Source organism: Pristiophorus japonicus, chromosome 4, assembly GCF_044704955.1.
Source record: "Pristiophorus japonicus isolate sPriJap1 chromosome 4, sPriJap1.hap1, whole genome shotgun sequence".
Lineage (NCBI taxonomy): Eukaryota > Metazoa > Chordata > Chondrichthyes > Pristiophoridae > Pristiophorus > Pristiophorus japonicus.
Window position 1 is genome coordinate 164,747,132 of NC_091980.1, and position 13,699 is coordinate 164,760,830.

Genomic DNA, 13,699 nt, shown 5'->3' on the forward strand with positions numbered 1-13,699 from the left:
GAGAGTTACAGAATGGGGGGGGGGGGAGGAGGGAGTGAGAAAGAGAAAGGGGGGAGAGAGAAAGTGCAGGAGGGTGAGAGCATGCCAGAGGAGGAGTGCATGCCACTTCATTAAAATTGTAGCAATAACACAGGAGTCTTGTATAACCCTCTGTTACTAGTCCCTGTACTGCCTCCTAACTGCCTCACATCTTGCTGGACCCAATCTGAATTTACGGAGTTGGTCAGAGCAGTTTGCGAGGAGCTTCTATGAAACTGGGAGGACCCAGTGGAGAAGTGATGAGCTGCACTTGCTCTTGAAGCCTTCCTATCTGCTCCACAGGAAGCCGACTCTGCCTCCAAAAACATGTGGGTATTGGATAAATGCTAAGACCGTCTGTGCATGCGATGAGGGTAGGTTCTGGTTTGGAAGTGGTGCTGCCTTGTTAAATAGCTCGCTCCCCCACCATTAAGGTCATGTGAGAAGATTGTCCACCTTGAAAGAGGTTGCAGTGAAATATTTTGCCAATGACAGAACTGACGTGTGGTTCAGTGCAAGACCCTCACATGCATTCGAATGGGGCAGGGCACGTTACCAAAATGGCTACAGTAAGGGATAGCTTCCAAGGTGTGTATGCCTTGTGTCATGGCAGAGGATTCGGTTGTAAGTTTCAGTTGGATCTGTATCTAAAGAATGAGGAACATCATATTTACCATTGGCAATCTAACATTCCATAACGAGGTGTGCTCTTCCCCATTCTCCGAATGCTGGTTATCTCCTCAAACAAAAATCCCTCTTTCCCCTCTCAGTTCTCTTTGTGGCCGAGTACATCTCAAAGCTTAGTATTTTCTTAACCTGTGTTTAAACTTCCAAGTTTTAACTCTGCTGCCCTTTCCAACCAACAACCGAGGTGCTTATGTGCAGGGGGTGGAGAGAAGGAGGAACAACTCTCCAAAGATGCCTCCAAACTCCTCGTAGAGGGAATACGCTGAGTAAAAGAAATACAATCAAATTCAGAGAGTTAAACAGTTCTCAATGTAAACTGAATGTGGTTAAACTAGATTAAAATGTAAAAGCATTTTCCTTCAGCAGTAATCTAATATTCCTTCAGTTGGCAGCTTAATCTTGTTTTTGTCATTTATTCAGCCTTAATAATAAAAATGGGCATATGCAGCAACGTCATAGGATTAAAATTACACTTCATCCTTTCTGAATTTGATTGTGTCTCAGTTTAGCTTTCATTCATTTCCTTTCATCTCTCACCTTTTTCCTCTCATTTTTCACTTGCTCTTCCTTTTTCTCTTCTCAATCTCCCTCTTTCTCATTTCATCTTTCTCTACCCACTCCCCATGTGGCATGCTCTCCTCTCTCCTCCTCTGGCGCACTCTCACCCTCCTGCACTCTCGCCCCTTCTCTCTCGCCCCTCATTCTATAACTCTCCCTCTTTTCCTCTGTGTCCGCTCTTTCTCTCTCTCTCCCCTCTTTCTCTCTGTCTCCCCACCGTCTTTCTGTCTCTCTCTCTCGCCCCCCTGAGTCTCTCTCTCTCTCTCCCCCCCGCCCCCCCCACCCGTCTCTCTCTGCCCCCCCCCACCCCCGTCTCTCTCTTCCCCCCCCCCCCCACCCCCGTCTCTCTCTTCCCCCCCCCCGTCTCTCACTCTTCTCCCCCCCCCCCCCCACCCCCGTCTCTCTCTCTCTCTCTCTCTCTCTCTTTCTCTTCCCCCCGTCTCTCTCTCGCCCTCCCATCACCCTCTCTTGCCCCCCCCGCCTCGCTCTCTCGCCCCCCCCTTCTCTCTCTCTCGCCCCCCCCCTTCTCTCTCTCTCGCCCCCCCCCTTCTCTCTCTCTCGCCCCCCCCCGTCTCTCTCTCTCTCTCGCCCCCCCCGTCTCTCTCTCTCTCTCGCCCCCCCCGTCTCTCTCTCTCGCCCCCCCCGTCTCTCTCTCTCGCCCCCCCCGTCTCTCTCTCTCGCCCCCCCCGTCTCTCTCTCTCGCCCCCCCCGTCTCTCTCTCTCGCCCCCCCCGTCTCTCTCTCTCGCCCACCCCGTCTCTCTCTCTCGCCCCCCCGTCTCTCTCTCTCGCCCCCCCGTCTCTCTCTCTCGCCCCCCCGTCTCTCTCTCTCGCCCCCCCGTCTCTCTCTCTCGCCCCCCCCGTCTCTCTCTCTCGCCCCCCCCGTCTCTCTCTCTCGCCCCCCCCCGTCTCTCTCTCTCGCCCCCCCGTCTCTCTCTCTCGCCCCCCCCGTCTCTCTCTCTCGCCCCCCGTCTCTCTCTCTCGCCCCCCGTCTCTCTCTCTCGCCCCCCCCCGTCTCTCTCGCCCCCCCGTCTCTCTCGCCCCCCCCGTCTCTCTCTCTCGCCCCCCTCCCGTCTCTCTCTCTCGCCCCCCTCCCGTCTCTCTCTCTCGCCCCCCCCGTCTCTCTCTCTCGCCCCCCCCCGTCTCTCTCTCTCGCCCCCCCCCCGTCTCTCTCTCTCGCCCCCCCCCCCGTCTCTCTCTCTCGCCACCCCCCGTCTCTCTCTCTCGCCCCCCCCCGTCTCTCTCTCTCGCCCCCCCCCGTCTCTCTCTCTCGCCCCCCCCGTCTCTCTCTCTCGCCCCCCCGTCTCTCTCTCTCGCCCCCCCCCGTCTCTCTCTCTCGCCCCCCCCGTCTCTCTCTCTCGCCCCCCCGTCTCGCTCTCTTCCCCCCCCCCCCCGTCTCGCTCTCTTCCCCCCCCCCCCCCGTCTCGCTCTCTCGCCCCCCCCGTCTCTCTCGCCCCCCCCGTCTCTCTCTCTCGCCCCCCCGTCTCTCTCTCTTGCCCCCCCACGTCTCTCTCTCTCTCGCCCCCCCCCGTCTCTCTCTCTCGCCCCCCCCCGTCTCTCTCTCTCGCCCCCCCCCGTCTCTCTCTCTCGCCCCCCCCGTCTCTCTCTCTCGCCCTCCCCCCGTCTCTCTCTCTCGCCCCCCCCGTCTCTCTCTCTCGCCCCCCCCGTCTCTCTCTCTCGCCCCCCGTCTCTCTCTCTCGCCCCCGTCTCTCTCTCTCGCCCCCCCGTCTCTCTCTCTCGCCCCCCCGTCTCTCTCTCTCGCCCCCCCCCGTCTCTCTCTCTCGCCCCCCCCGTCTCTCTCTCTCGCCCCCCCGTCTCTCACTCTCGCCCCCCCGTCTCTCTCTCTCGCCCCCCCGTCACTCTCTCTCGCCCCCCCGTCTCTCTCTCTCGCCCCCCCCCGTCTCTCTCTCTCGCCCCCCGTCTCTCTCTCTCGCCCCCCCCGTCTCTCTCTCTCGCCCCCCGTCTCTCTCTCTCGCCCCCCCGTCTCTCTCTCTCGCCCCCCCTGTCTCTCTCTCTCGCCCCCCCCCCGTCTCTCTCTCTCGCCCCCCCGTCTCTCTCTCTCGCCCCCCCGTCTCTCTCTCTCGCCCCCCCGTCTCTCTCTCTTGCCCCCCCGTCTCTCTCTCTCGCCCCCCCGTCTCTCTCTCTCGCCCCCCCCGTCTCTCTCTCTCGCCCCCCCGTCTCTCTCTCCCGCCCCCCCGTCTCTCTCTCTCGCCCCCCCGTCTCTCTCTCTCGCCCCCCCCCTGTCTCTCTCTCTCGCCCCCCCGTCTCTCTCTCTCGCCCCCCCGTCTCTCTCTCTCGCCCCCCCCGTCTCCCTCTCTCGCCCCCGCCCCCGTCTCCCTCTCTCGCCCCCGCCCCCCCGTCTCTGTCTCTCTCTCTCTCGCCCGCCCCCCCGTTTCTCTCTCTCGCCGACCCCTCCCCGTCTCTCTCTCTCCCCCTGCTCCCTGTCTCACCCTCTCGCCCCCCCCCCCCGTCTCTCCCTCTCTTCCCCCCCCCCCCCGCCTCTCCCTCTCGCCCCCCCCCCCCCCGCCTCTCCCTCTCGCCCCCCCCCCGTCTCTCCCTCTCGCGCCCCCACGTGTCTCCCTCTCGCCCCCCCCCGGGTCTCTCCCTCTCGCCATCCCCCCTCGCCCCTCTCTCTCTCGCGCGCCCCCCACCCCGTCTCTCTCTCTCGCGCGCCCCCCACCCCGTCTCTCTCTCTCGCGCGCCCCCCACCCCGTCTCTCTCTCTCGCGCGCCCCCCACCCCGTCTCTCTCTCTCTCGCGCCCCCCCCACCCCGTCTCTCTCGCGCCCCCACCACCCCGTCTCTCTCTCTCTCGCGCGCCCCCCCACCCCGTCTCTCTCTCTCTCGCGCCCCCCCCACCCCGTCTCTCTCTCTCTCGCGCCCCCCCACCCCGTCTCTCTCTCTCTCGCGCCCCCCCCACCCCGTCTCTCTCTCTCTCTCGCGCCCCTCCTCCCGTCTCTCTCACTCTCTCTCTCTCTCTCTCTTCCCCCCCCCCACCCCGTCTCTCTCTCTCTCTCGCGCCCCCCCCCCACCCCGTCTCTCTCTCTCTCGCGCCCCCCCACCCCGTCTCTCTCTCTCGCGCGCCCCCCCACCCCGTCTCTCTCTCTCGCGCCCCCCCCACCCCGTCTCTCTCTCTCGCGCCCCTCCCCCCGTCTCTCTCACTCTCTCTCTCTCTCTCTCTTCCCCCCCCCCCCCCCGTCTCTCTCTCTCTCTTTCTCTCTCTCTCTCTCTTTCCCCCCCCCACCCTGTGTCTCTCTTTCCCTCCCCCGTCTCTCTCTCTCTCTCTCTCTCTCTCTCTCTCTCTCTCTCTCTTTCCCCCCCCCCCCCGTCTCCCTCTCTCTCTTCCCCCGCACCCCCATCTCTCTCTCTCCCCCCCCGTCTCTCTCTCTCTCCTCCCCCCCGTCTCTCTCTCTCTCTCTCTCTCTCTCTCGCCCCCCCCCCAGTCTCTCTCTCCCGCCCCACACCCCCCCCAGTCTATATCTCTCCCCACTGCCTATCTCTCTCCCCTCTCTCTCTCGCTCTCCTCCCCCCCCCTCTCCTCCCCCCTCTCTCCTCCCCCTCTCCTCTCCCCTCTCTCTCTCTCTCCTCTTTCCCCCTTCTTCCCCCCCTCTCTCCCCCTCTCTCTTTCCCCCCCCCTGTCTCTCTCACTCTCTCTCTCTCGCTCAGTCTCCCTCCTCTCTCTCTCTCTCTCTCTCTCTCTCACTCTGTCTCCTCACACGCACTCTCTCTGTCTTCTCTCCCTCTCTCTCCTCCCTCTCTCCCTCTCTCCTTCTCTCCCCCCTCTTTATCCTTCCTTTATGTGTATTTTAACTCTTGTCTCTTTTCCTCCCTCTCACCCTCTAAACCCTGAATATCTCAAACACTACGCTGTTAACTTACAAGCACCTCACTGGATTTGTGCTTATTCCTGAACAACCTCCTGACTAGAAACAAAATGGGAAATTATTGCAGCTGTTGCACTGCTGTTTATTTTACATTTGCCTCAATGATTTGTGGAGTTAGGACATGATATTGATAGACTGACGAACCATGATTGTCCAGGCCGCTTGACCCATGTCAACCCTCACTACAAATGATTCCACTATGGTTTCTACTCTATCTCCAAATTATTTTTCCCAGATGATTATTTTTGATGAGTGATTATAACAATGAGAATGCTGCAGATACCATGCAGAGTGGGAGCTGAGGTAGTTGTGTAGTAAGGCCCGACGTGGGTCGAGGAGAGCTCGCTGTGAAGATGTCCCTGTTTTATTTCAGTAAAGCGTTCCCACAGATTGTTGTTAGTCTGAGATGATGTGCTGAAGTCTTGTTCCAAGTTGAGCAGAGTTCAAGCATTCCAGCAAGGCAGATTGTGTGTTTTTAGAGTAATTGTTTCATCGTCGGCGTGTGAACTGGAATTCCTGGTAACTCACAATTACTGCATTATTGTGTAGTCTATGTGAGGAGAGACCCCAAGGAATCGGTTTGTTTCATCAGACGCAGTCGTTGGAGACAGCCGGAGTCGTAACAAGTTCAGGTAATATGCATATAGATTGGGCTAACCAAACTGGAAGCAATACAGTGGAGAAGGATTTCCTGGAGTGCATAAGGGATGGTTTTCTAGACCAATATGTCGAGGAACCATCTAGGGGGGAGGCCATCTTAGACTGGGTGTTGTGTAATGAGAGAGGATTAATTAGCAATCTCGTTGTGCGAGGCCACTTGGGAAAGAGTGACCATAATATGGTGGAATTCTACATTAGGATGGAGAATGAAACAGTTAATTCAGAGACCATGGTCCAGAACTTAAAGAAGGGTAACTTTGAAGGTATGAGGCGTGAATTGGCTAGGATAGATTGGCGAATGATACTTAAGGGGTTGACAGTGGATGGGCAATGGCAGACATTTAGAGACGGCATGGATGAACTACAACAATTGTACATCCCTGTCTGGCGTATAAATAAAAAAGGGAAGGTGGCTCAACCGTGGCTATCAAGGGAAATCGGGGATAGTATTAAAGCCAAGGAAGTGGCATACAAATTGGCCAGAAATAGCAGTGAACCCAGGGACTGGGAGAAATTTAGAACTCAGCAGAGGAGGACAAAGGGTTTGATTAGGGCAGGGAAAATAGAGTACGAGAGGGAGCTTGCAGGGAACATTAAGACGGACTGCAAAAGTTTCTATAGATATGTAAAGAGAAAAAGGTTAGTAAAGACAAACGTATGTCCTCAGAATCAGGGGAAGTCATAACTGGGAACAAAGAAATGGCAGACCAATTGAACAAGTACTTTGGTTCAATATTCACTAAGGAGGAGACAAACAACCTTCCGGATATAAAAGGGGTCAGAGGGTCTAGTAAGGAGGAGGAACTGAGGGAAATCCTTATTAGTCGGGAAATTGTGTTGGGGAAATTGATGGGATTGAAGGCCGATAAATCCCCAGGGCCTGATGGACTGCATCCCAGAGTACTTAAGGAGGTGGCCTTGGAAATAGCGGATGCATTGACAGTCATTTTCCACCATTCCATAGACTCTGGATCAGCTCCTATGGAGTGGAGGGTAGCCAATGTAACCCCACTTTTTAAAAAAGGAGGCAGAGAGAAAACAGGGAACTATAGACCGGTCAGCCTGACATCGGTAGTGGGTAAAATGATGGAGTCAATTATTAAGGATGTCATAGCAGCGCATTTGGAAAGAGGTGACATGATAGGTCCAAGTCAGCATGGATTTGTGAAAGAGAAATCATGCTTGACAAATCTTCTGGAATTTTTTGAGGATGTTTCCAGTAGAGTGGACAAGGGAGAACCAGTTGATGTGGTGTATTTGGACTTTCAGAAGGCTTTCAACAAGGTCCCACACAAGAGATTAATATACAAAGTTAAAGCACATGGGATTGGGGGTAGTGTGCTGATGTGGATTGAGAACTGGTTGGCAGACATGAAGCATAGAGTAGGAGTAAATGGGTACTTTTCAGAATGGCAAGCAGTGACTAGTCGGGTACCGCAAGGTTCTGTGCTGGGGCCCCAGCTGTTTACATTGTACATTAATGATTTAAACGAGGGGATTAAATGTAGTATCTCCAAATTTGCGGATGACACTAAGTTGGGTGGCAGTGTGAGCTGCGAGGAGGATGCTATGAGGCTGTAGAGTGACTTGGATAGGTTAGGTGAGTGGGCAAATGATTGGCAGATGAAGTATAATGTGGATAAATGTGAGGTTATCCGCTTTGGTGGTAAAAACAGAGAGACAGACTATTATCTGAATGGTGACAGATTAGGAAAAGGGGAGGTGCAACGAGACCTGGGTGTCATGGTACATCAGTCATTGAAGCTTGGCATGCAGGTACAGCAGGCAGTTAAGAAAGCAAATGGCATGTTGGCCTTCATAGCGAGGGGATTTGAGTACAGGGGCAGGGAGGTGTTACTACAGTTGTACAGGGCCTTGGTGAGGCCACACCTGGAGTATTGTGTACAGTTTTGGTCTCCGAACTTGAGGAAGGACATTCTTGCTATTGAGGGAGTGCAGCGAAGGTTCACTGGACTGATTCCCGGGATGGTGGGACTGACATATCAAGAAAGACTGGATCAACTGTGCTTGTATTCACTGGAGTTCAGAAGAATGAGAGGGGATCTCATAGAAACATTTAAAATTCTGATGAGTTTAGACAGGTTAGATGCAGGAAGAAAGTTCCCAATGTGGGGGAAGTCCAGAACCAGGGGTCACGGTCTAAGGACAAGGGGTAAGCCATTTAGGACCGAGATGAGGAGAAACTTCTTCACCCAGAGAGTGGTGAACCTGTGGAATTCTCTATCACAGAAAGTTGTTGAGGCCGATTCACTATATATATTCAAAAAGGAGTTCGATGTAGTCCTTACTACTAGGGGGATCAAGGGATATGGCGAGAAAGCAGGAATCGGGTACTGAAGTTGCATGTTCAGCCATGAACTCATTGAATGGTGGTGCAGGCTAGAAGGGCGGAATGGCCTACTCCTGCACCTATTTTTTATATTTCTATGTATCTATGTGACCTGTCTTCCCTGAGTTCATAAGAAATAGGAGCAGGAGTAGGCCATTTGACCCCTCAAGCCTGCTCCGCCATTTAATATCATGGCTGATGTGATCTTGGGCTCAGCTCCACATCCCTGGCCGTTCACCTTAACCCTCCACTCCCTTATCGTTCAAAAATCTGTCTAGCACCACCTTAAATATATTCAATGACCCAGCCTCGACAGCTCTCTGTGGCAGAGAACTCCACAGATTTACGACCCTCTGAGGGAAGAAATTCCTCATCTCAGTTCTAAATGGACGACCCCTGATTCTTAAACTATGCCCCCTAGTTCTAGATTCCCCCACAAGTGGAAACATCCTCTCTGCATTTACCTTGTTGAGACCCCTCAGTATTTGTACGTTTCAGTAAGATCACCTCTCATGCTTCTAAACTCCAATGATTTTAGGCCCAATCTGCTCAAACTTTCTTCATAAGTCAATCCCTTCATCTCACGAATCAACCTCGTGAACCTTCTCTGAACAGCCTCCAATGCAAGCATATCCTTCCTTAAATACGGAGACCAAAACTGTACGCAGTACTCCAGGTGCGGCCTCACCAATAACCTGTACAGTTGTAGTAGGACTTCTCTGCTTTTATACTCTATCCCCCTTGCAATAAAGGCCAATGTTCCATTTGCCTTCCTGATCACTTGCTGTACCTGCATACTAACTTTTTGTGTTTCATGCACAAGGACCTCCAGGTCCCTCTGTACTGCAGCATTTTGCAATTTTTCTCCATTTAATTTATAATTTACTTTTCTATTATTTCTAATTTACTTTTCTATTATTTCTGCCAAAGTGGATAACCTCACATTCTCCCACATTATACTCCATCTGCTAAAATTTTTGTCCACTCATTTAGCCTGTCTATATCCCTTTGCAGATTTTTTGGTGTCCTCACAATTTGCTTTCCCACCCATCTATGTATCATCAGTAAACTTGGCTACATTACACTCAGTCCCTTCATCCAAATCATTAATATCGATTGTAAATAGTTGAGGACCCTGCACCGATCCCTGCGGCACCCTACTAGTCACTGTTTGCCAACCGGAAAATGACCCATTTATCCCGACTCTCTGTTTTTTGTGAGTTAGCCAATCCTCTATCCATGCTAATATATTACCTCCAACCCTGTGAACTTTTATCTTGTGCAGTAACCTCTTATGTGGCTCTTTATCAAATGCCTTCTGAAAATACAAATACACCACATCCACTGGTTCCACCTTATCCACCCTGCTCATTACATCCTCAAAGAGCTCCAGCAAATTTGTCAAACATGATTTTCCTTTCATAAAACCATGTTAACTCTGATTGAATCATGCTTTTCCAAATGTCCTGTTACTGCTTCCTTAATAATGGACTCCAGCATTTTCCCAACGACAGATGTTAGGCTAATTGGTCTATAGTTTCCTGCTTTTTGTCTGCCTCCTTTTTTAAATAGGGGTGTTACATTTGCAATTTTCCAATCCGCTGGGACCTCCCCAGAATCCAGGGAATTTTGCTAGATTACAACCAATGCATCCACTATCTCTGCTGCCACTTCTCTTAAGACCCTAGGATTATCTACCTCAACTCCATTTTCCTGCACTATCCCCATATCTCTTGATCCCTTTAATATCCAAAAATCTATCGATCTCTCTCTTGAATATACTCAAGGACTGAACCTCCACAGCCCTCCGGGGCAGAGAATTCCAACGTTTCACCATCCCCTGAGTGAAGAAGTTTCTCCTCATCTCACTCCTAAATGACCGATCCCTTATTCTGAGACTGTGACTCCTAGTTCTCGACTCCTCAGCCAGAGGAAACATCTACCCTGTCAAGCTCTAAGAATTTTGTATGTTTCAATGAGATCACCTCTCATTCCTCTTAACTCTAGAGAATATAGGCCTAGACTACTCAATCTCTCTTCAGAAGACACTTCCCCCCCCCATCCAAAGAATCAGTCTGCTGAACCTTCGTTGCACTCCCTCAATAGCAAGTATATCCTTCCTTGGGTAAGGAGAGCAAAACTGTACACAATACTCCAGATGTGGTCTCACCAGGGCCCTATATAATTGCAGTAAGACATCTTTACTCATACTTAAATCCTCTTGTGATAAAGACCAACATATAATTTGCTTTCTTGATTGCTTGCTGTACCTGCATATTAACTTTGTGATTCATGTACAAGGATCCCAAGGTACCTCTGAACACCAACATTTCTCAATCTCTCACCATTTAAAAAATAATCTGCTTTTCTATTTTTCCTACCAAAGTGGCTAACTTCACATTTCTCCACATTATATTCCAGTTGCCATGTTCTTGCCCACATACTTAGCCTGTCTATATCCCCTTGAAGCCTCTTTGCATCCACCTCACAACTTACATTTCCACCTAGCTTTGAATCATCAGCAAACTTGGATATAATACATTTGGTCCCCTTATCCAAATTATTGATATAGATTGTGAATAGCTGGGGCCCAAGCACCGATCCTTGCGACACTCCACTAGTTTCAGCCGGCCAACCCGTAAAATGACCCATTTATTCCGACTCTCTGTTTTCTGTGCATTAACCAATCTTCAATCCATGCTAGTATATTGCCCCCAATCTCATGAGCCCTAATTTTGTTCAATAACCTTTTGTCTGGCATCTTATTGAATGCCTTCTGAAAATCCAAATACACCACATCCACTGGTTCCCCCTTATCTATTCTGCTAGTTACAACCTCAAAAAACTCAAACAGATTTGTCAAACATAATTTCCCTTTCTTAAATCCATGTTGACTCTGCCCAATCCTATTATTATTTTCTAAGTGCCCTGTTACCACATCCTTAATAATAGATTCTAACATTTTCCCTGACGGGCACTGACAGGTTAGTGTTTCAGATAGAGAGCTCAGTACTGACAGGTTAGTGTTTCAGATAGAGCACTCAGTACTAAGAGTTACATTTAATGATGTGTTTTAAAGTATAGTCTGTGTATGCAAATTAAACTGAGGTGAGTGAGGGTAATGAGCTAGCTTTGATGCTGTTTCCTCATAAGCTATAAATAAGCAATTTGTTAACTAGCCTTGGTAACATCCCACACTCATTGTATCAAAGTTTTGATTCCTTTTCATTGTTGTGAATCATTGAGAGGTACAAGAAAAGCCAGGGACACAGGCAGGAAATCTTTTGAAACCGATTGCTATGTAGGCAATTAGATTTATTGAAACAGGAAGCTGCGAAGTACGCATTTGAGTGTCAGTTGTGTTTTTGTGGTAGCACTTTTACCTCCGAGGTTATGGGTTCAAGCCACACCAGAGACTTGAGAATATAATGAAGACTGATATTTCGATGCCGGACTGAGGGAGTGCCGCACTGTCAGAGGTGCCGTCTTTCACATGAGACGTTAAACTGAGGCCCTGCCTGCTCCCTCAGGTGGACGTAAAAGATCCATGACACCTTTCGTTGAAGAGCAGGGGCGTTTTCCCGGTGTCCTAATATTTATCCTTCAACCAACATTACTGAAATAGATTATCTGGTCATTATCTCACTGTTAGATGTGTGACCTTGCTGTGTGCACATTGGCTGATGCGTTTCCTCATATTACAACAAAAAGTACTTCATTGGCTGTAAAGCACCTTTGGAACATCCTGAGGTTGTGAAAGACAATACATACATGAAAGTTCTATCTATATTTCAAAGCATTGAGACTCAGAAAAAGACTGAGATAATACGAGGCAAGTTAGAAATTAATTTGTCAAGAAAGGTGACCCACTGATGTGGGGAAGTGTGTGTAGCCAGTTCACTATTTTTGAAGTACCTGTATTGCACAAGGACAAGTTGTATCAATTGAACTAAATGAATCTGATCCTAACTCTTGCTCTGTATGTGAAATCAAGTAGCACAATGATTCGTATCAAGCCTCAAGTATTTGCTCGGTCTGCCTTTGGAGAGATTAAAGAAATACATATCTGGTTCAAAGAAGGTACTATCGTTGCATCTCTGGGTTACAATATTGTACAGTAGATATAGGGCAGTGTGTGTCAACGAAGGTTCACCAGACTGATTCCTGGGATGGGGGATTGTCCTATGAAGAGCGGTTGAGTAGAGTAGACCGATATTCTCTAGAGTTTAGAAGAATGAGAGGTGATCTCATTGAAACATACAAAATTCTTACAGGGCTTGACAGGGTAGATGCAGGGAGGATGTTTCCTCTGGCTGGGGAGTCTAGAACCAGGGGTCACAGTCTCAGAATAAGGGGTCGCCCATTTAGGACTGAGATGAGGAGAAACTTTTTCACTCAAAGGGTGGTGAATCTCTGGAATTCTCTACCCCAGAGGACTGTGAAGGCTCAGTCGTTGAGTATATTCAAGACGGAGATTGATAGATTTTTTGATATTAAGGGAATCGAGATATGGGGATCATGCAGGAAAGTGGAGTTGAGGTAGAAGAGATCAGCCATTATCTTATTGAATGTAGGAGCCAGCTCGAGGAGCCGAATGGCCTACTCCTGCTCCTAATTCTTATGTAACTCCCATTAAGGCAAGACACTCGGACTGCTTTTGGGAGCGATTGACATCACTGAACCCGAGAAGATATCTATAGCAGGCTTCAATTTGCAATGTTTTAATGTTTCATGCACTCCGTACTGACCATGCAATTTTTTTTGCAGAATACAGTACGCACAGAACGGGATTATGAAAGCCTTGTGATGATGCGGATGCGACAGGCAGCAGAAAGACAGCGGCTCATCGAACAGCTTCAAGAGGACGATTCTTAAACTTGCCGGCGGAGGATGCGCCAGACTCTGTTTGGTTTCCTCTGAACTGGAATAAACTGCTTTTTAAAAAAAAATTAATCTACGATCTTTGTTCTTTGCTTGTATCTGTGCCTGGCGATAACCTTGTGGGGCCAGCTGGGTGGTGCTACAAGATGTGTAGACCGGTGATTCCGTGCCTGCAGAAATGCTGAGCGCAGAACCAAGGCTCCCACAGGGAAGAAGTGCATTCAACCAGCAAGTCACTGACCTCTTGTCTCTTGAACTTCCGAGCTTCCAGGCTGTTAGCCCATCTGGCTTTAGATCAGACATTCAGTCTGGAACTTTGTAAGAGTTAAACCAGCTACCAAAAGGCTGGTCAGGGCCACCTACAGAGTCATGGATTATTGAGATTTTTGCTGAATTTTCATCATTAGCAAAACAATCCTCAGAACCCGAACAATAGCAATACAAATTCCTGAATGTTTAAAAATCTGAAATAAAAACTAGAAATGTACAACAGGCTGATCAGCATCTGAGATAAAAGGCAAGTTAACATTCATCACAAGTGACCACATAACACACTATTCTCATGGTGGCCAGGATCAATGTTGGCATTGGAATTTAATGACTTTTTCACTCTGTGTCCCCTTGAACCATGAGAAATACCCAGCAGCACACTTATAGTTTCTGTC

At 50.3% G+C, this 13,699-nt stretch overlaps 1 protein-coding gene across 3 annotated transcripts in view; it reads left to right on the top strand.

Annotated features, from left to right (window-relative positions):
* dnajc17 (DnaJ (Hsp40) homolog, subfamily C, member 17) overlaps nucleotides 1–13,102 on the top strand; it is a 188,757-nt gene extending 175,655 nt beyond the window's left edge. For all 3 annotated transcript variants that reach the window (XM_070878781.1, XM_070878782.1, XM_070878785.1), the window contains one exon: nucleotides 12,921–13,102. Coding sequence is in view for 1 of the 3 variants with exons in the window: in XM_070878782.1 (XP_070734883.1) it covers nucleotides 12,921–13,028 (108 nt within the window). In the remaining 2 variants the exon portion in view is untranslated. The remainder of the gene's footprint in view (nucleotides 1–12,920) is intronic.
* Nucleotides 13,103–13,699: the final 597 nt, after the last annotated feature.